Here is a 20,822-nt window from a genome sequence, read left to right as displayed (position 1 = left end):
GTTGTCTAGGTTGTCACTCGGAGAGCAATGGGGGTACACGGGCTGTGGAAGCTGCTTGAGACCACCGGGAAGCCCATCAACCCCGAGACACTCGAGGGCAAGATCCTGGCTGTCGGTATCCTTCCGGACACCACAAGGAGCCCCCCTCTTAAACTTTTTTTTATTTTTTTTAAGTAGGGTTCCCTACTTCTTCCATTCAATCTCCCACCCATACCTCCTGCATATCCCAGTCATAACATGTTGTGTGTTTGCATGTGTCTGCATCTTACATAGAATTAGTGTCCAGTGTATTGTGCAAGTAGAGATCCTTGACCCTGTCCCCCTCCCAGACATCAGTATCTGGTTGAACCAAGCGGTGAAGGGTGTGAGAGACAGGGAGGGTAACAGTATCCAGAACGCCCACCTCCTCACCTTGTTCCATCGCCTCTGTAAATTGCTCTTTTTCCGCATCAGACCTGTCTTCGTGTTCGATGGAGATGCACCTCTGATCAAGAAACAGACCCTGGTCTGTCTGTGTCTGTCTGTCTGTCTGTCTGTCTGTCTGTCTGTCTGTCTGTCTTTGTGTTTATGTGGTCTGTCTGTCTGTCTGTCTGTCTGTCTGTCTGTCTGTCTGTCTGTCTGTCTGTCTGTCTGTCTGTCTGTCTGTCTGTGTGTGTGTGTGTGTGTGTGTGTGTGTGTGTGTGTGTGTGTGTGTGTGTGTGTGTGTGTGTGTTAACCCTGTGCTTCCCTCCAGGCCATCAGAAGACAGAGGAAGGAGGAGAAGACTATGGAGTCCAAACAGACCAATGACAAACTCCTCAAGACCTTCCTGAAGAGACAGGCCATCAAAGCTGCTCTGGGAGAGAGGAGGTGAGGAGGGGAGGAGGAGAGGAGGTAAGGGAGAGGTGAGGAGAGGAGAGGAGAGGAGGTAAGGAAGGGAGAGAAGGTGAGGAAGGGAGAGGAGCGGGGAGAAGAGGTAAGGGAGAGGAGAAGAGGTAAGGGAGAGGAGAGGAGGAGGAGAGGAGGTGAGGAAGGGAGAGGAGAGGAGGAAGGGAGGAGAGGAGGTGAAGAAGGGAGAGGAGAGGAGGTGAAGAAGGGAGAGGAGAGGAGAGGAGGAAGGGAGAGGAGATGAGAGGGAGAGGAGAGGTGAGGAAGGAAGGAAGGGAGAGGAGAGGAGCTGAGAGAGGAGAGGAGGTGAGGAAGGGAGAGGAGAGGAGGAAGACCATGACCTAAATGAAAGGCAAAGCCCGCTCAGAGCTTCATAACAGATCTACAAGCACTAAGATGGTGACGTGTGAACACGGACCATTCCATGTTTCATAGAAGATCTGGTCTGTGTATAGACCTGTAACCAATCTCTCTGTGTTGTGTTTCTCCTCCAGTCAGGATCATCTGCCCAGCCTGTCTGCTGGGAGGAGAGAGGAGGACATGTACATTCTGCCTGCCCTGCCAGCCCAGGAGGAGGAGAGAGAGAGGAGCAGCTCGGAGCAGGAGGAGGAGGACAGCCGTCACATCTACCAGGTGAGGTCAACACCCACGTCATGTGATGGAGGAGAAAACAGAGAGGGCGGTGCTTTATCAACTTGTCCAATAAGAACACTGTATTCCTTTTTGTTTCATAACGTTTTGCTACGTTGTGACACCTGTCTGTCTGTCTGTCTGTCTGTCTGTCTGTCTGTCTGTCTGTCTGTCTGTCAGGGGGATTTCTATGAAGACTCTGTGGACATCAACTCTGAGGAGTTTTCTGCCATGCCTCCTGAGGTGAAACACGAGATTCTTAAAGACATGAAGGAATTCAGCAAGAGACGACGCACCATGTACCACACACCTCCTGAGGTACCACACACCATGTACCACACACCATGTACCGCACACCTCCTGAGGTACCACACACCATGTACCACACACCTCCTGAGGTACCACACACCATGTACCACACACCATGTACCACACACCCCCTGAGGACCGCACCCTAACCCAGCCCCCCCCCTCTCCCAGCGGTCAGGTGACTTCTCCCAGTACCAGCTAGCAGGGCTGCTGCAGAGGAACAAGCTGAACGTGCGTCTGGAGGGAGTGGAGAGAGAGATGTCCAACCGTAGTGCAGGGAACGCCCCGGGGGTGGAGCTATACAACCAGGGGGAGGGGCACAGCGTGGAGACACGACGCCTCCTCTCAGAAGACTCCACCCACTACATCCTCATCAAAGGTTAGAGGTTGAAAGGGGGGGGGGTCAGCGATCAAATTTAGCGATTCTCCGCATTGACCTGTTCAAACTCATCCCCTCATATGCTGTGTGTGTGTGTGTGTGTGTGTGTGTGTGTGTGTGTGTGTGTGTGTGTGTGTGTGTGTGTGTGTGTGTGTGTGTGTGTGTGTGTGTGTGTGTGTGTGTGTGTGTGTGTGTGTGCGTGCGCTCGCTCCTCAGGTCCGAAGAAGACCGACAACAGTGAGAGGGTCCCAGACATCCAGCCTGCGGCCTCTCCCTGGTTGGGTGGTCCCCTGTCAGGAAGGGTTAGGACGGGGGGAGGGGAGAAGAGACCTGAGCCCCTTTGGAAACCTATCTCAGAGGAGGAGAGCCTGGAGGAGGGACCCTCATCATCGTCTAAACATCCCCAGGACACTAACCCGAGCCTGGGGGACACAGCACCGACTTCCCCTAGGACACTGAAGGCCATCCAGGCTGCCATGGATAGCAGCTTCTCAGACGAGGATGAGGAGGATAGCTCCTGGGGTAGGGGAGGAAGGAGGGCTGAGGAGGAGGAGGAGGATAGCTCCTGGGGTAGGGGAGGAAGGAGGGCTGATGAGGAGGGTGCTGGTGGCAGTGTGTCTCCTCGTACCCTCCTGGCCATTCAGCGAGCTATTGGAGAAGAGTTGGAGGTAGGCCCGTCCCAATACGCCACCATGATTGGCAATTCTCCTGTTAAGCCCCACTCTCCCAGTCCCCAGCGTCCTGCGAACCGATTGGTCGTCATCAGCAGCTCACAGGAGGAGACTGAAGGGAAGGACACGCCCCTGAGGACAACTCTGACCAATGAGGACAGGCTTGAGGTGAAGGGCGATGAGCAACAGTCGCCCCTCCCCCTTAGCCTTCCCATTCCTCCCACGGACAGGGTGCTCCTCGGCAGGGAGGAACAGGATGAAACCGCCACCAAGAGGAACAGAGAGGAGGTGGAGGAGATTCTGAGGAGGAACAGAGAGGAGGTGGAGCAAGCCATCGACAACAGGAACAGAGCTTTCCACTCTGCAGTAGGTCAGGGGGACAGTTTGGGTCAGGATCTCTGTGTCATTCCCCCATCAGGCCTAGGTCTAAACAGAGAGAAGGACACGGGGAGGAGAAGCCTACTGACTGGGCCTTTACCTCCATCGCAGCAGGAGAGGAATGGAGACAACAACACCAGGGAGGAGAGGAATGGACAAAACACCAGGGAGGAGAGGAATGGACAGAACACCAGGGAGGAGAGGAATGGACAGAACACCAGGGAGGAGAGGAATGGAGAGAACACCAGGGAGGAGAGGAATGGACAGAACACCAGGGAGGAGAGGAATGGACAGAACACCAGGGAGGAGAGGAATGGACAGAACACCAGGGAGGAGAGGAATGGACAGATTGTGAAGATGGAGGACGGTGAGGAGGACAGTGATTCAGAGAGCTTCATTGACGTGTCTGAGGGGGAGGAGCTAAACGAGGAGGAGGAGACAGATGATTCACCGATAGAGGTTGGGGGCGGTGCTCCATCTAAGGCACAGGAAGACGTGGCCAATAAGAAGGAGGAAGAGGAGGAGGCTTTAAGTAGCAGAGCGATCCCTTTGGAAGAGAGGGAGGAGGAAGAGGAACCCCAGCCTCCCACAGAGACCAGCCCAGCTCTTCCTGCCCCAGCGTCTGTTCCTCTACCCAACGAGTGGGAAGACATCAATGTGGTAAGATAAGTACTGCTTACATTTAGTGGTGAAAAGACAGAGCATGTAGATGGTGATGTCCAGGAAATAGACAGGAAAATGTATATTTCTCTGTGTGTGGTTGAGATGTTGTTGCAGCATTTGTGATGTCCTGTAGGAGGAGCTGTTTGTACAGTAGAGATTTGAGGATGCAGTACCTGTGTTGTCCTGTAGGAGGAGCTGTTTGTACAGTAGAGATTTGAGGATGCAGTACCTGTATCGTCCTGTAGGGGGAGCTGTTACTGTGTACAGTAGTGGAACTGGGTTGATGCAGTACCTGTCTTGTCCTGTAGGGGGAGCTGTTACTGTGTACAGTAGTGGAACTGGGTTGATGCAGTACCTGTATTGTCCTACAGGGGGAGCTGTTACTGTGTACAGTAGTGGAACTGGGTTGATGCAGTACCTGTATTGTCCTGTAGGGGGAGCTGTTACTGTGTACAGTAGTGGAACTGGGTTGATGCAGTACCTGTATCGTCCTGTAGGGGGAGCTGTTACTGTGTACAGTAGTGGAATTGGGTTGATGCAGTACCTGTATTGTCCTACAGGGGGAGCTGCTACTGTGTACAGTAGTGGAACTGGGTTGATGCAGTACCTGTGTTGTCCTGTAGGGGGTGCTGTTACTGTGTACAGTAGTGGAACTGGGTTGATGCAGTACCTGTATTGTCCTGTAGGGGGAGCTGTTACTGTGTACAGTAGTGGAACTGGGTTGATGCAGTACCTGTATTGTCCTGTAGGGGGAGCTGTTACTGTGTACAGTAGTGGAACTGGGTTGATGCAGTACCTGTATTGTCCACCAGGATGAGCTGGTGGCGCTAGAGAGCAGTCTTGGAGAGCAGCAGTCCAGTCTGAGAGAACAGAAGCAGCAGCAGGAACGCATCGCTGCCACCGTTACTGGACAGATGTGTCTGGAGAGCCAGGTAGGGGACGCAGTCAACACACACACATTTAGTCAGTCTGATGAAGGACGCAGTCAACAATCCCATTACAAATCAGCCGTTTCCAGCTACAATAGTCATCTACTGTATTTCTGATCAATTTGATGTTATTTTAATGGACCAAAAGAAATTGCTTTTCTTTCAAAAACAAGGACATTTCTAAGTGACCCCAAACTATTGAACGGTAGTGTATATTATAATAATATCCTACAATCTTTGAGAAACTAAACAATCACCAAAATAAGTGATTGAAAGTTATCAGTATTGACGTGGTTATGTTTTGATTAAAAGATCACAGCATTGTCCATGGCAAAAGGTATAGATTTACAGGAAATTAGATGTGATTTGCAGCCTGTTCTCTCAGCTCCATGGCAAAAGGTATAGATTTACAGGAAACGAGGTGTGAAACTGCAGCCTGTTCTCTCAGATCCATGTAAAAATTTGTAGAATTGCAGGAAATGTGCTTTAAAACTGAAAACATGCCAGCCATGGTCACCGTCTAAGCCCCTTTTTTATCCAGAAAAAAACCCTGGGTCTATTTCAGTGCTTATAATGCTCCATATTCTTCTGCTGAGTTTATATGTGTTTATACCAGGACATTGTTGAATACATGTTTCTGATTGGCTTGAAAGGGCATTATTTCCATGTAACGGACTCAGCACGGTAGAATTCAATGGTTACAGTTCATTCTTACAAGTTCTATGTTTTCAGCTGCTTTTGAAGGTCAAATTGAAAACATTTATTGGTGTTGTTGAATTCGATTTTCATAATAGCAAGCTAGGACTGCTAGTTTGGTTAGCTAAACAAGCTACAGGACTGCTAGTTTGGTTAGCTAAACAAGCTATGGGACTGATAGTTTGGTTAGCTAAACAAGCTATAGGACTGATAGTTTGGTTAGCTAAACAAGCCGGGACTGATAGTTTGGTTAGCTGAACAAGCTATAGGACTGCTAGTTTGGTTAGCTAAACAAGCTATAGGACTGCTAGTTTGGTTAGCTAAACAAGCTATAGGACTGCTAGTTTGGTTAGCTAAACAAGCTATAGGACTGCTAGTTTGGTTAGCTAAACAAGCTATAGAACTGATAGTTTGGTTAGCTAAACAAGCTATAGGACTGATAGTTTGGTTAGCTGAACAAGCTATAGGACTGATAGTTTGGTTAGCTGAACAAGCTATAGGACTGATAGTTTGGTTAGCTGAACAAGCTCTAGGACTGATAGTTTGGTTAGCTGTATAAGCTATAGGACTGCTAGTTTGGTTAGCTAAACAAGCTATAGGACTGATAGTTTGGTTAGCTAAACAAGCTATAGGACTGATAGTTTGGTTAGCTAAAAAAGCTGGGACTGCTAGTTTGGTTAGCTAAACAAGCTATAGGACTGCTAGTTTGGTTAGCTAAACAAGCTATAGGACTGCTAGTTTGGTTAGCTAAACAATCCGGGACTGCTTCTTTGGTTAGCTAAACAAGCTATAGGACTGATAGTTTGGTTAGCTAAACAAGCCTATAGGACTGATAGTTTGGTTAGCTAAACAAGCTAGGACTGCTAGTTTGGTTAGCTAAACAAGCTAGGACTGATAGTTTGGTTAGCTAAACAAGCTATAGGACTGATAGTTTGGTTAGCTGAACAAGCTCTAGGACTGATAGTTTGGTTAGCTGTATAAGCTATAGGACTGATAGTTTGGTTAGCTAAACAAGCTAGGACTGCTAGTTTGGTTAGCTTAACAAGCTAGGACTGATAGTTTGGTTAGCTAAACAAGCTATAGGACTGATAGTTTGGTTAGCTAAACAATCCGGGACTGCTTGTTTGGTTAGCTAAACAAGCTATAGGACTGATCGTTTGGTTAGCTAAACAAGCTATAGGACTGATCGTTTTGTTAGCTAAACAAGCTATAGGACTGCTGGTTTGGTTAGCTAAACAAGCTAGGACTGCTAGTTTGGTTAGCTAAACAAGCTATAGGACTGATAGTTTTGTTCGCTGTACAAGGTATAGGACTGATAGTTTGGATAGCTAAACAAGCTATAGGACTGCTAGTTTGGTTAGCTAAACAAGCCGGGACTGCTAGTTTGGTTAGCTAAACAAGCCGGGACTGCTAGTTTGGTTAGCTAAACAAGCTATAGGACTGCTAGTTTGGTTAGCTAAACAAGCTATAGGACTGCTAGTTTGGTTAGCTAAACAATCCGGGACTGCTTGTTTGGTTAGCTGTACAAGCTATTGGACTGCTAGTTTGGTTAGCTAAACAATCCGGGACTGCTTGTTTGGTTAGCTGTACAAGCTATTGGACTGCTAGTTTGGTTAGCTAAACAAGCTATAGGACTGCTAGTTTGGTTAGCTGTACAAGCTAGGACTGATAGTTTGGTTAGCTAAACAAGATATAGGACTGCTAGTTTGGTTAGCTAAACAAGCTGGGACTGATAGTTTGGTTAGCTAAACAAGCTAGGACTGATAGTTTGATTAGCTAAACAAGCTAGGACTGCTAGTTTGATTAGCTAAACAAGCTAGGACTGCTAGTTTGGTTAGCTAAACAAGCTAGGACTGATAGTTTGGTTAGCTAAACAAGCTATAGGACTGCTAGTTTGGTTAGCTAAACAAGCTATAGGACTGCTAGTTTGGTTAGCTAAACAATCCGGGACTGCTTGTTTGGTTAGCTAAACAAGCTATAGGACTGATCGTTTGGTTAGCTAAACAAGCTATAGGACTGATCGTTTGGTTAGCTAAACAAGCTATAGGACTGATAGTTTGGTTAGCTAAACAAGCTGGGACTGCTTGTTTGGTTAGCTGTACAAGCTATTGGACTGCTAGTTTGGTTAGCTAAACAAGCTATAGGACTGCTAGTTTGGTTAGCTGTACAAGCTAGGACTGCTAGTTTGGTTAGCTAAACAAGCTATAGGACTGATAGTTTGGTTCGCTGTACAAGGTATAGGACTGATAGTTTGGATAGCTAAACAAGCTATAGGACTGCTAGTTTGGTTAGCTAAACAAGCCGGGACTGCTAGTTTGGTTAGCTAAACAAGCCGGGACTGCTAGTTTGGTTAGCTAAACAAGCTATAGGACTGCTAGTTTGGTTAGCTAAACAAGCTATAGGACTGCTAGTTTGGTTAGCTAAACAATCCGGGACTGCTTGTTTGGTTAGCTGTACAAGCTATTGGACTGCTAGTTTGGTTAGCTAAACAAGCTATAGGACTGCTAGTTTGGTTAGCTGTACAAGCTAGGAATGATAGTTTGGTTAGCTAAACAAGATATAGGACTGCTAGTTTGGTTAGCTAAACAAGCTGGGACTGATAGTTTGGTTAGCTAAACAAGCTAGGACTGATAGTTTGATTAGCTAAACAAGCTAGGACTGCTAGTTTGGTTAGCTAAACAAGCTAGGACTGATAGTTTGGTTAGCTAAACAAGCTATAGGACTGCTAGTTTGGTTAGCTAAACAAGCAATAGGACTGCTAGTTTGGTTAGCTAAACAATCCGGGACTGCTTGTTTGGTTAGCTAAACAAGCTATAGGACTGATCGTTTGGTTAGCTAAACAAGCTGGGACTGCTAGTTTGGTTAGCTAAACAAGCTGGGACTGCTAGTTTGGTTAGCTAAACAAGCTAGGACTGCTAGTTTGGTTAGCTAAACAAGCTAGGACTGATAGTTTGGTTCGCTAAACAATCCGGGACTGCTTGTTTGGTTAGCTAAACAAGCTATAGGACTGATCGTTTGGTTAGCTAAACAAGCTATAGGACTGATTGTTTGGTTAGCTAAACAAGCTATAGGACTGATTGTTTGGTTAGCTAAACAAGCTATAGGACTGATAGTTTGGTTAGCTAAACAAGCTGGGACTGCTAGTTTGGTTAGCTAAACAAGCTATAGGACTGCTAGTTTGGTTAGCTAAACAAGCTATAGGACTGCTAGTTTGGTTAGCTAAACAAGCTATAGGACTGATAGTTTGGTTAGCTAAACAAGCTATAGGACTGATAGTTTGGTTAGCTAAACAAGCTAAAGGACTGATAGTTTGGTTAGCTAAACAAGCTATAGGACTGATTGTTTGGTTAGCTGTACAAGCTATTGGACTGCTAGTTTGGTTAGCTAAACAAGCTATAGGACTGCTAGTTTGGTTAGCTGTACAAGCTAGGACTGCTAGTTTGGTTAGCTAAACAAGCTATAGGACTGCTAGTTTGGTTCGCTGTACAAGGTATAGGACTGATAGTTTGGATAGCTAAACAAGCCGGGACTGCTAGTTTGGTTAGCTAAACAAGCTATAGGACTGCTAGTTTGGTTAGCTAAACAAGCTATAGGACTGCTAGTTTGGTTAGCTAAACAATCCGGGACTGCTTGTTTGGTTAGCTGTACAAGCTATTGGACTGCTAGTTTGGTTAGCTAAACAAGCTATAGGACTGCTAGTTTGGTTAGCTGTACAAGCTAGGACTGATAGTTTGGTTAGCTAAACAAGATATAGGACTGCTAGTTTGTTTAGCTAAACAAGCTGGGACTGATAGTTTCGTTAGCTAAACAAGCTAGGACTGATAGTTTGATTAGCTAAACAAGCTAGGACTGATAGTTTGGTTAGCTAAACAAGCTATAGGACTGCTAGTTTGGTTAGCTAAACAAGCTATAGGACTGCTAGTTTGGTTAGCTAAACAATCCGGGACTGCTTGTTTGGTTAGCTAAACAAGCTATAGGACTGATCGTTTGGTTAGCTAAACAAGCTAGGACTGCTAGTTTGGTTAGCTAAACAAGCTAGGACTGATAGTTTGGTTAGCTAAACAAGCTATAGGACTGCTAGTTTGGTTAGCTAAACAAGCAATAGGACTGCTAGTTTGGTTAGCTAAACAATCCGGGACTGCTTGTTTGGTTAGCTAAACAAGCTATAGGACTGATCGTTTGGTTAGCTAAACAAGCTGGGACTGCTAGTTTGGTTAGCTAAACAAGCTGGGACTGCTAGTTTGGTTAGCTAAACAAGCTAGGACTGCTAGTTTGGTTAGCTAAACAAGCTAGGACTGATAGTTTGGTTCGCTAAACAATCCGGGACTGCTTGTTTGGTTAGCTAAACAAGCTATAGGACTGATCGTTTGGTTAGCTAAACAAGCTATAGGACTGATTGTTTGGTTAGCTAAACAAGCTATAGGACTGATTGTTTGGTTAGCTAAACAAGCTATAGGACTGATAGTTTGGTTAGCTAAACAAGCTATAGGACTGATAGTTTGGTTAGCTAAACAAGCTGGGACTGCTAGTTTGGTTAGCTAAACAAGCTATAGGACTGCTAGTTTGGTTAGCTAAACAAGCTATAGGACTGCTAGTTTGGTTAGCTAAACAAGCTATAGGACTGATAGTTTGGTTAGCTAAACAAGCTATAGGACTGATAGTTTGGTTAGCTAAACAAGCTAAAGGACTGATAGTTTGGTTAGCTAAACAAGCTATAGGACTGATAGTTTGGTTAGCTAAACAAGCTGGGACTGCTTGTTTGGTTAGCTGTACAAGCTATTGGACTGCTAGTTTGGTTAGCTAAACAAGCTATAGGACTGCTAGTTTGGTTAGCTGTACAAGCTAGGACTGCTAGTTTGGTTAGCTAAACAAGCTATAGGACTGCTAGTTTGGTTCGCTGTACAAGGTATAGGACTGATAGTTTGGATAGCTAAACAAGCCGGGACTGCTAGTTTGGTTAGCTAAACAAGCTATAGGACTGCTAGTTTGGTTAGCTAAACAAGCTATAGGACTGCTAGTTTGGTTAGCTAAACAATCCGGGACTGCTTGTTTGGTTAGCTGTACAAGCTATTGGACTGCTAGTTTGGTTAGCTAAACAAGCTATAGGACTGCTAGTTTGGTTAGCTGTACAAGCTAGGACTGATAGTTTGGTTAGCTAAACAAGATATAGGACTGCTAGTTTGTTTAGCTAAACAAGCTGGGACTGATAGTTTCGTTAGCTAAACAAGCTAGGACTGATAGTTTGATTAGCTAAACAAGCTAGGACTGCTAGTTTGGTTAGCTAAACAAGCTAGGACTGATAGTTTGGTTAGCTAAACAAGCTATAGGACTGCTAGTTTGGTTAGCTAAACAAGCTATAGGACTGCTAGTTTGGTTAGCTAAACAATCCGGGACTGCTTGTTTGGTTAGCTAAACAAGCTATAGGACTGATCGTTGGTTAGCTAAACAAGCTATAGGACTGATAGTTTGGTTAGCTAAACAAGCTATAGGACTGATAGTTTGGTTAGCTAAACAAGCTATAGGACTGATAGTTTGGTTAGCTAAACAAGCTATAGGACTGATAGTTTGGTTAGCTAAACAAGCTATAGGACTGATAGTTTGGTTAGCTAAACAAGCCGGGACTGCTAGTTTGGTTAGCTAAACAAGCTATAGGACTGCTAGTTTGGTTAGCTAAACAAGCTATAGGACTGCTAGTTTGGTTAGCTAAACAATCCGGGACTGCTTGTTTGGTTAGCTGTACAAGCTATTGGACTGCTAGTTTGGTTAGCTAAACAAGCTATAGGACTGCTAGTTTGGTTAGCTGTACAAGCTAGGACTGATAGTTTGGTTAGCTAAACAAGATATAGGACTGCTAGTTTGTTTAGCTAAACAAGCTGGGACTGATAGTTTCGTTAGCTAAACAAGCTAGGACTGATAGTTTGATTAGCTAAACAAGCTAGGACTGCTAGTTTGGTTAGCTAAACAAGCTAGGACTGATAGTTTGGTTAGCTAAACAAGCTATAGGACTGCTAGTTTGGTTAGCTAAACAAGCTATAGGACTGCTAGTTTGGTTAGCTAAACAATCCGGGACTGCTTGTTTGGTTAGCTAAACAAGCTATAGGACTGATCGTTTGGTTAGCTAAACAAGCTATAGGACTGATAGTTTGGTTAGCTAAACAAGCTATAGGACTGATAGTTTGGTTAGCTAAACAAGCTATAGGACTGATAGTTTGGTTAGCTAAACAAGCTATAGGACTGATAGTTTGGTTAGCTAAACAAGCTATAGGACTGATAGTTTGGTTAGCTAAACAAGCTGGGACTGCTAGTTTGGTTAGCTAAACAAGCTATAGGACTGATAGTTTGGTTAGCTAAACAAGCTGGGACTGCTAGTTTGGTTAGCTAAACAAGCTGGGACTGCTAGTTTGGTTAGCTAAACAAGCTAGGACTGATAGTTTGGTTCGCTAAACAATCCGGGACTGCTTGTTTGGTTAGCTAAACAAGCTATAGGACTGATCGTTTGGTTAGCTAAACAAGCTATAGGACTGATCGTTTGGTTAGCTAAACAAGCTATAGGACTGATAGTTTGGTTAGCTAAACAAGCTATAGGACTGATAGTTTGGTTAGCTAAACAAGCTGGGACTGATATTTTGGTTAGCTAAACAAGCTATAGGACTGATCGTTTGGTTAGCTAAACAAGCTATAGGACTGATCGTTTGGTTAGCTAAACAAGCTATAGGACTGATAGTTTGGTTAGCTAAACAAGCTATAGGACTGATAGTTTGGTTAGCTAAACAAGCTATAGGACTGATAGTTTGGTTAGCTAAACAAGCTGGGACTGCTTGTTTGGTTAGCTGTACAAGCTATTGGACTGCTAGTTTGGTTAGCTAAACAAGCCGGGACTGCTAGTTTGGTTAGCTAAACAAGCCGGGACTGCTAGTTTGGTTAGCTAAACAAGCTATAGGACTGCTAGTTTGGTTAGCTAAACAAGCTATAGGACTGCTAGTTTGGTTAGCTAAACAATCCGGGACTGCTTGTTTGGTTAGCTGTACAAGCTATTGGACTGCTAGTTTGGTTAGCTAAACAAGCTATAGGACTGCTAGTTTGGTTAGCTGTACAAGCTAGGACTGATAGTTTGGTTAGCTAAACAAGATATAGGACTGCTAGTTTGGTTAGCTAAACAAGCTGGGACTGATAGTTTGGTTAGCTAAACAAGCTAGGACTGCTAGTTTGGTTAGCTAAACAAGCTAGGACTGATAGTTTGGTTAGCTAAACAAGCTATAGGACTGCTAGTTTGGTTAGCTAAACAAGCTATAGGACTGCTAGTTTGGTTAGCTAAACAAGCTATAGGACTGATCGTTTGGTTAGCTAAACAAGCTATAGGACTGATAGTTTGGTTAGCTAAACAAGCTATAGGACTGATAGTTTGGTTAGCTAAACAAGCTATAGGACTGATAGTTTGGTTAGCTAAACAAGCTATAGGACTGATAGTTTGGTTAGCTAAACAAGCTGGGACTGCTAGTTTGGTTAGCTAAACAAGCTGGGACTGCTAGTTTGGTTAGCTAAACAAGCTAGTACTGCTAGTTTGGTTAGCTAAACAAGCTAGGACTGATAGTTTGGTTCGCTAAACAATCCGGGACTGCTTGTTTGGTTAGCTGTACAAGCTATTGGACTGCTAGTTTGGTTAGCTAAACAAGCTATAGGACTGCTAGTTTGGTTAGCTGTACAAGCTAGGACTGATAGTTTGGTTAGCTAAACAAGATATAGGACTGCTAGTTTGGTTAGCTAAACAAGCTGGGACTGATAGTTTGGTTAGCTAAACAAGCTAGGACTGATAGTTTGATTAGCTAAACAAGCTAGGACTGCTAGTTTGGTTAGCTAAACAAGCTAGGACTGATAGTTTGGTTAGCTAAACAAGCTATAGGACTGCTAGTTTGGTTAGCTAAACAAGCTATAGGACTGCTAGTTTGGTTAGCTGTACAAGCTAGGACTGATAGTTTGGTTAGCTAAACAAGCTATAGGACTGATAGTTTGGTTAGCTAAACAACCTATAGGACTGATAGTTTGGTTAGCTAAACAAGCTATAGGACTGATATTTTGGTTAGCTAAACAAGCTGGGACTGCTAGTTTGGTTAGCTAAACAAGCTATAGGACTGCTAGTTTGGTTAGCTAAACAAGCTATAGGACTGCTAGTTTGGTTAGCTAAACAAGCTATAGGACTGATAGTTTGGTTAGCTAAACAAGCTATAGGACTGATAGTTTGGTTAGCTAAACAAGCTATAGGACTGCTAGTTTGGTTAGCTAAACAAGCTATAGGACTGCTAGTTTGGTTAGCTAAACAAGCTATAGAACTGATAGTTTGGTTAGCTAAACAAGCTATAGGACTGCTAGTTTGGTTAGCTAAACAATCCGGGACTGCTTGTTTGGTTAGCTAAACAAGCTATAGGACTGATCGTTTGGTTAGCTAAACAAGCTATAGGACTGATAGTTTGGTTAGCTAAACAAGCTATAGGACTGATAGTTTGGTTAGCTAAACAAGCTATAGGACTGATAGTTTGGTTAGCTAAACAAGCTGGGACTGCTAGTTTGGTTAGCTAAACAAGCTGGGACTGCTAGTTTGGTTAGCTAAACAAGCTGGGACTGCTAGTTTGGTTAGCTAAACAAGCTAGTACTGCTAGTTTGGTTAGCTAAACAAGCTAGGACTGATAGTTTGGTTCGCTAAACAATCCGGGACTGCTTGTTTGGTTAGCTGTACAAGCTATTGGACTGCTAGTTTGGTTAGCTAAACAAGCTATAGGACTGCTAGTTTGGTTAGCTGTACAAGCTAGGACTGATAGTTTGGTTAGCTAAACAAGATATAGGACTGCTAGTTTGGTTAGCTAAACAAGCTGGGACTGATAGTTTGGTTAGCTAAACAAGCTAGGACTGATAGTTTGATTAGCTAAACAAGCTAGGACTGCTAGTTTGGTTAGCTAAACAAGCTAGGACTGATAGTTTGGTTAGCTAAACAAGCTATAGGACTGCTAGTTTGGTTAGCTAAACAAGCTATAGGACTGATAGTTTGGTTAGCTAAACAAGCTGGGACTGCTAGTTTGGTTAGCTAAACAAGCTGGGACTGCTAGTTTGGTTAGCTAAACAAGCTGGGACTGCTAGTTTGGTTAGCTAAACAAGCTAGTACTGCTAGTTTGGTTAGCTAAACAAGCTAGGACTGATAGTTTGGTTCGCTAAACAATCCGGGACTGCTTGTTTGGTTAGCTAAACAAGCTATAGGACTGCTAGTTTGGTTAGCTAAACAAGCTATAGGACTGCTAGTTTGGTTAGCTAAACAAGCTATAGGACTGATAGTTTGGTTAGCTAAACAAGCTATAGGACTGATAGTTTGGTTAGCCTAAACAAGCTATAGGACTGCTAGTTTGGTTAGCTAAACAAGCTATAGGACTGATAGTTTGGTTAGCTAAACAAGCTATAGGACTGATAGTTTGGTTAGCTAAACAAGCTATAGGACTGATAGTTTGGTTAGCTGAACAAGCTATAGGACTGATAGTTTGGTTAGCTGAACAAGCTATAGGACTGCTAGTTTGGTTAGCTAAACAAGCTATAGGACTGATAGTTTGGTTAGCTAAACAAGCTATAGGACTGCTAGTTTGGTTAGCTAAACAAGCTATAGGACTGCTAGTTTGGTTAGCTAAACAAGCCGGGACTGCTACTTTGGTTAGCTAAACAAGCTATAGGACTGATAGTTTGGTTAGCTAAACAAGCTAGGACTGCTAGTTTGGTTAGCTAAACAAGCTAGGACTGATCGTTTTGTTAGCTAAACAAGCTATAGGACTGCTGGTTTGGTTAGCTAAACAAGCTATGGACTGCTAGTTTGGTTAGCTGAACAAGCTATAGGACTGATAGTTTGGTTAGCTGAACAAGCTCTAGGACTGATAGTTTGGTTAGCTGTACAAGCTATAGGACTGATAGTTTGGTTAGCTAAACAAGCTAGGACTGCTAGTTTGGTTAGCTAAACAAGCTAGGACTGATAGTTTGGTTAGCTAAACAAGCTATAGGACTGATAGTTTGGTTAGCTAAACAATCCGGGACTGCTTGTTTGGTTAGCTGAACAAGCTATAGGACTGATCGTTTGGTTAGCTAAACAAGCTATAGGACTGATCGTTTTGTTAGCTAAACAAGCTATAGGACTGCTGGTTTGGTTAGCTAAACAAGCTAGGACTGCTAGTTTGGTTAGCTAAACAAGCTATAGGACTGATAGTTTGGTTAGCTAAACAAGCTATAGGACTGCTAGTTTGGTTAGCTAAACAAGCCATAGGACTGCTAGTTTGGTTAGCTAAACAAGCCGGGACTGCTAGTTTGGTTAGCTAAACAAGCTATAGGACTGCTAGTTTGGTTAGCTGTACAAGCTAGGACTGATAGTTTGGTTAGCTAAACAAGATATAGGACTGCTAGTTTGGTTAGCTAAACAAGCTGGGACTGATAGTTTGGTTAGCTAAACAAGCTAGGACTGATAGTTTGATTAGCTAAACAAGCTAGGACTGCTAGTTTGATTAGCTAAACAAGCTAGGACTGCTAGTTTTAGCTAAACAAGCTAGGACTGATAGTTTGGTTAGCTAAACAAGCTATAGGACTGCTAGTTTGGTTAGCTAAACAATCCGGGACTGCTTGTTTGGTTAGCTAAACAAGCTATAGGACTGATCGTTTGGTTAGCTAAACAAGCTATAGGACTGATAGTTTGGTTAGCTAAACAAGCTATAGGACTGATAGTTTGGTTAGCTAAACAAGCTATAGGACTGATAGTTTGGTTAGCTAAACAAGCTGGGACTGCTTGTTTGGTTAGCTGTACAAGCTATTGGACTGCTAGTTTGGTTAGCTGAACAAGCTAGGACTGCTAGTTTGGTTAGCTAAACAAGCTATAGGACTGATAGTTTGGTTCGCTAAACAAGCTATAGGACTGATAGTTTGGTTAGCTAAACAAGCTATAGGACTGCTAGTTTGGTTAGCTAAACAAGCCGGGACTGCTAGTTTGGTTAGCTAAACAAGCTATAGGACTGCTAGTTTGGTTAGCTAAACAAGCTATAGGACTGCTAGTTTGGTTAGCTAAACAAGCTGGGACTGCTTGTTTGGTTAGCTAAACAAGCTATAGGACTGCTCGTTTGGTTAGCTAAACAAGCTATAGGACTGATAGTTTGGTTAGCTAAACAAGCTATAGGACTGATAGTTTGGTTAGCTAAACAAGCTATAGGACTGATAGTTTGGTTAGCTAAACAAGCTGGGACTGCTAGTTTGGTTAGCTAAACAAGCTGGGACTGCTAGTTTGGTTAGCTAAACAAGCTGGGACTGCTAGTTTGGTTAGCTAAACAAGCTAGTACTGCTAGTTTGGTTAGCTAAACAAGCTATGGACTGATAGTTTGGTTCGCTAAACAATCCGGGGACTGCTTGTTTGGTTAGCTAAACAAGCTATAGGACTGATCGTTTGGTTAGCTAAACAAGCTATAGGACTGATCGTTTGGTTAGCTAAACAAGCTATAGGACTGATAGTTTGGTTAGCTAAACAAGCTATAGGACTGATAGTTTGGTTAGCTAAACAAGCTGTAGGACTGATATTTGGTTAGCTAAACAAGCTAGGACTGATAGTTTGGTTAGCTAAACAAGCTTGGGACTGCTAGTTTGGTTAGCTAAACAAGCTATAGGACTGCTAGTTTGGTTAGCTAAACAAGCTATAGGACTGATAGTTTGGTTAGCTAAACAAGCTATAGGACTGATAGTTTGGTTAGCTAAACAAGCTATAGGACTGATAGTTTGGTTAGCTAAACAAGCTATAGGACTGCTAGTTTGGTTAGCTAAACAAGCTGTAGGACTGCTAGTTTGGTTAGCTAAACAAGCTATAGAACTGATAGTTTGGTTAGCTAAACAAGCTATAGGACTGATAGTTTGGTTAGCTAAACAATCCGGGACTGCTTGTTTGGTTAGCTAAACAAGCTATAGGACTGATCGTTTGGTTAGCTAAACAAGCTATAGGACTGATAGTTTGGTTAGCTAAACAAGCTATAGGACTGATCGTTTGGTTAGCTAAACAAGCTATAGGACTGATAGTTTGGTTAGCTAAACAAGCTATAGGACTGATAGTTTGGTTAGCTAAACAAGCTATAGGACTGATAGTTTGGTTAGCTAAACAAGCTGGGACTGCTAGTTTGGTTAGCTAAACAAGCTGGGACTGCTAGTTTGGTTAGCTAAACAAGCTGGGACTGCTAGTTTGGTTAGCTAAACAAGCTAGGACTGCTAGTTTGGTTAGCTAAACAAGCTAGGACTGCTAGTTTGGTTCGCTAAACAATCCGGGACTGCTTGTTTGGTTGGCTGTACAAGCTATTGGACTGCTAGTTTGGTTAGCTAAACAAGCTATAGGACTGCTAGTTTGGTTAGCTGTACAAGCTAGGACTGATAGTTTGGTTAGCTAAACAAGATATAGGACTGCTAGTTTGGTTAGCTAAACAAGCTGGGACTGATAGTTTGGTTAGCTAAACAAGCTAGGACTGATAGTTTGATTAGCTAAACAAGCTAGGACTGCTAGTTTGGTTAGCTAAACAAGCTAGGACTGATAGTTTGGTTAGCTAAACAAGCTATAGGACTGCTAGTTTGGTTAGCTAAACAAGCTATAGGACTGCTAGTTTGGTTAGCTAAACAATCCGGGACTGCTTGTTTGGTTAGCTAAACAAGCTATAGGACTGATCGTTTGGTTAGCTAAACAAGCTGAGGACTGATAGTTTGGTTAGCTAAACAAGCTGGGACTGATAGTTTGGTTAGCTAAACAAGCTAGGACTGCTAGTTTGGTTAGCTAAACAAGCTGGGACTGCTAGTTTGGTTAGCTAAACAAGCTGGGACTGCTAGTTTGGTTAGCTAAACAAGCTAGGACTGATAGTTTGGTTAGCTAAACAAGCTTAGGACTGCTAGTTTGGTTAGCTAAACAAGCTAGGACTGCTAGTTTGGTTAGCTAAACAAGCTATAGGACTGATAGTTTGGTTAGCTAAACAAGCTAGGACTGCTTGTTTGGTTAGCTAAACAAGCTATAGGACTGATAGTTTGGTTAGCTAAACAAGCTATAGGACTGATAGTTTGGTTAGCTAAACAAGCTATAGGACTGATAGTTTGGTTAGCTAAACAAGCTATAGGACTGATAGTTTGGTTAGCTAAACAAGCTATAGGACTGATAGTTTGGTTAGCTAAACAAGCTATAGGACTGATTGTTTGGTTAGCTGTACAAGCTATTGGACTGCTAGTTTGGTTAGCTAAACAAGCTATAGGACTGCTAGTTTGGTTAGCTGTACAAGCTATAGGACTGCTAGTTTGGTTAGCTAAACAAGCTATAGGACTGCTAGTTTGGTTAGCTAAACAAGCTATAGGACTGATAGTTTGGTTAGCTAAACAAGCCGGGACTGCTAGTTTGGTTAGCTAAACAAGCTATAGGACTGCTAGTTTGGTTAGCTAAACAAGCTATAGGACTGCTAGTTTGGTTAGCTAAACAATCCGGGACTGCTAGTTTGGTTAGCTGAACAAGCTATAGGACTGCTAGTTTGGTTAGCTAAACAAGCTATAGGACTGCTAGTTTGGTTAGCTGAACAAGCTAGGACTGATAGTTTGGTTAGCTAAACAAGATATAGGACTGCTAGTTTGGTTAGCTAAACAAGCTGGGACTGATAGTTTGGTTAGCTAAACAAGCTATAGGACTGATAGTTTGGTTAGCTAAACAAGCTGGGACTGCTAGTTTGGTTAGCTAAACAAGCTATAGGACTGCTAGTTTGGTTAGCTAAACAAGCTATAGGACTGCTAGTTTGGTTAGCTAAACAATCCGGGACTGCTTGTTTGGTTAGCTAAACAAGCTATAGGACTGATCGTTTGGTTAGCTAAACAAGCTAGGACTGCTAGTTTGGTTAGCTAAACAAGCTAGGACTGATAGTTTGGTTAGCTAAACAAGCTATAGGACTGCTAGTTTGGTTAGCTAAACAAGCTAAGGACTGATAGTTTGGTTAGCTAAACAAGCTGTAGGACTGATAGTTTGGTTAGCTAAACAAGCTAGGACTGATAGTTTGGTTAGCTAAACAAGCTGGGACTGCTAGTTTGGTTAGCTAAACAAGCTATGGACTGCTAGTTTGGTTAGCTAAACAAGCTATAGGACTGATAGTTTGGTTAGCTAAACAAGCCGGGACTGCTTGTTTGGTTAGCTAAACAAGCTATAGGACTGATCGTTTGGTTAGCTAAACAAGCTATAGGACTGATAGTTTGGTTAGCTAAACAAGCTATAGGACTGATTGTTTGGTTAGCTAAACAAGCTATAGGACTGATAGTTTGGTTAGCTAAACAAGCTATAGGACTGATAGTTTGGTTAGCTAAACAAGCTGTGGACTGCTAGTTTGGTTAGCTAAACAAGCTATAGGACTGCTAGTTTGGTTAGCTAAACAAGCTAAGGACTGCTAGTTTGGTTAGCTAAACAAGCTATAGGACTGATAGTTTGGTTAGCTAAACAAGCTATAGGACTGATAGTTTGGTTAGCTAAACAAGCTAAAGGACTGATAGTTTGGTTAGCTAAACAAGCTATAGGACTGATAGTTTGGTTAGCTAAACAAGCCGGGACTGCTTGTTTGGTTAGCTGTACAAGCTATTGGACTGCTAGTTTGGTTAGCTAAACAAGCTATAGGACTGCTAGTTTGGTTAGCTGTACAAGCTATAGGACTGATAGTTTGGTTAGCTAAACAAGCTATAGGACTGCTAGTTTGGTTAGCTGAACAAGGTATAGGACTGCTAGTTTGGTTAGCTAAACAAGCCGGGACTGCTAGTTTGGTTAGCTAAACAAGCTATAGGACTGCTAGTTTGGTTAGCTAAACAAGCTATAGGACTGCTAGTTTGGTTAGCTAAACAATCCGGGACTGCTTGTTTGGTTAGCTGTACAAGCTATTGGACTGCTAGTTTGGTTAGCTAAACAAGCTATAGGACTGCTAGTTTGGTTAGCTGTACAAGCTAGGACTGATAGTTTGGTTAGCTAAACAAGATATAGGACTGCTAGTTTGTTTAGCTAAACAAGCTGGGACTGATAGTTTCGTTAGCTAAACAAGCTATAGGACTGATAGTTTGATTAGCTAAACAAGCTAGGACTGCTAGTTTGGTTAGCTAAACAAGCTAGGACTGATAGTTTGGTTAGCTAAACAAGCTATAGGACTGCTAGTTTGGTTAGCTAAACAAGCTATAGGACTGATAGTTTGGTTAGCTAAACAATCCGGGACTGCTTGTTTGGTTAGCTAAACAAGCTATAGGACTGATCGTTTGGTTAGCTAA

The 20,822-nt window shown here is 43.1% G+C and overlaps 1 protein-coding gene across 1 annotated transcript in view; it reads left to right on the top strand.

Annotated features, from left to right (window-relative positions):
• The window catches only part of ercc5 (excision repair cross-complementation group 5), a 69,910-nt gene that overhangs the window by 294 nt on the left and 48,794 nt on the right, over nucleotides 1-20,822 (top strand). Inside the window, exons 2-9 of the mRNA XM_045711302.1 lie at nucleotides 10-115; nucleotides 330-505; nucleotides 734-849; nucleotides 1,362-1,500; nucleotides 1,678-1,815; nucleotides 1,978-2,185; nucleotides 2,402-3,894; nucleotides 4,710-4,829. Coding sequence (XP_045567258.1) covers nucleotides 28-115; nucleotides 330-505; nucleotides 734-849; nucleotides 1,362-1,500; nucleotides 1,678-1,815; nucleotides 1,978-2,185; nucleotides 2,402-3,894; nucleotides 4,710-4,829 — 2,478 coding nt within the window. The 5' untranslated portion in view covers nucleotides 10-27. The remainder of the gene's footprint in view (nucleotides 1-9; nucleotides 116-329; nucleotides 506-733; nucleotides 850-1,361; nucleotides 1,501-1,677; nucleotides 1,816-1,977; nucleotides 2,186-2,401; nucleotides 3,895-4,709; nucleotides 4,830-20,822) is intronic.

The sequence above is a fragment of the Salmo salar genome, unplaced genomic scaffold (assembly GCF_905237065.1).
Source record: "Salmo salar unplaced genomic scaffold, Ssal_v3.1, whole genome shotgun sequence".
Classification (NCBI taxonomy): domain Eukaryota; kingdom Metazoa; phylum Chordata; class Actinopteri; order Salmoniformes; family Salmonidae; genus Salmo; species Salmo salar.
This window is presented reverse-complemented; position numbering and strand designations above follow the sequence as displayed.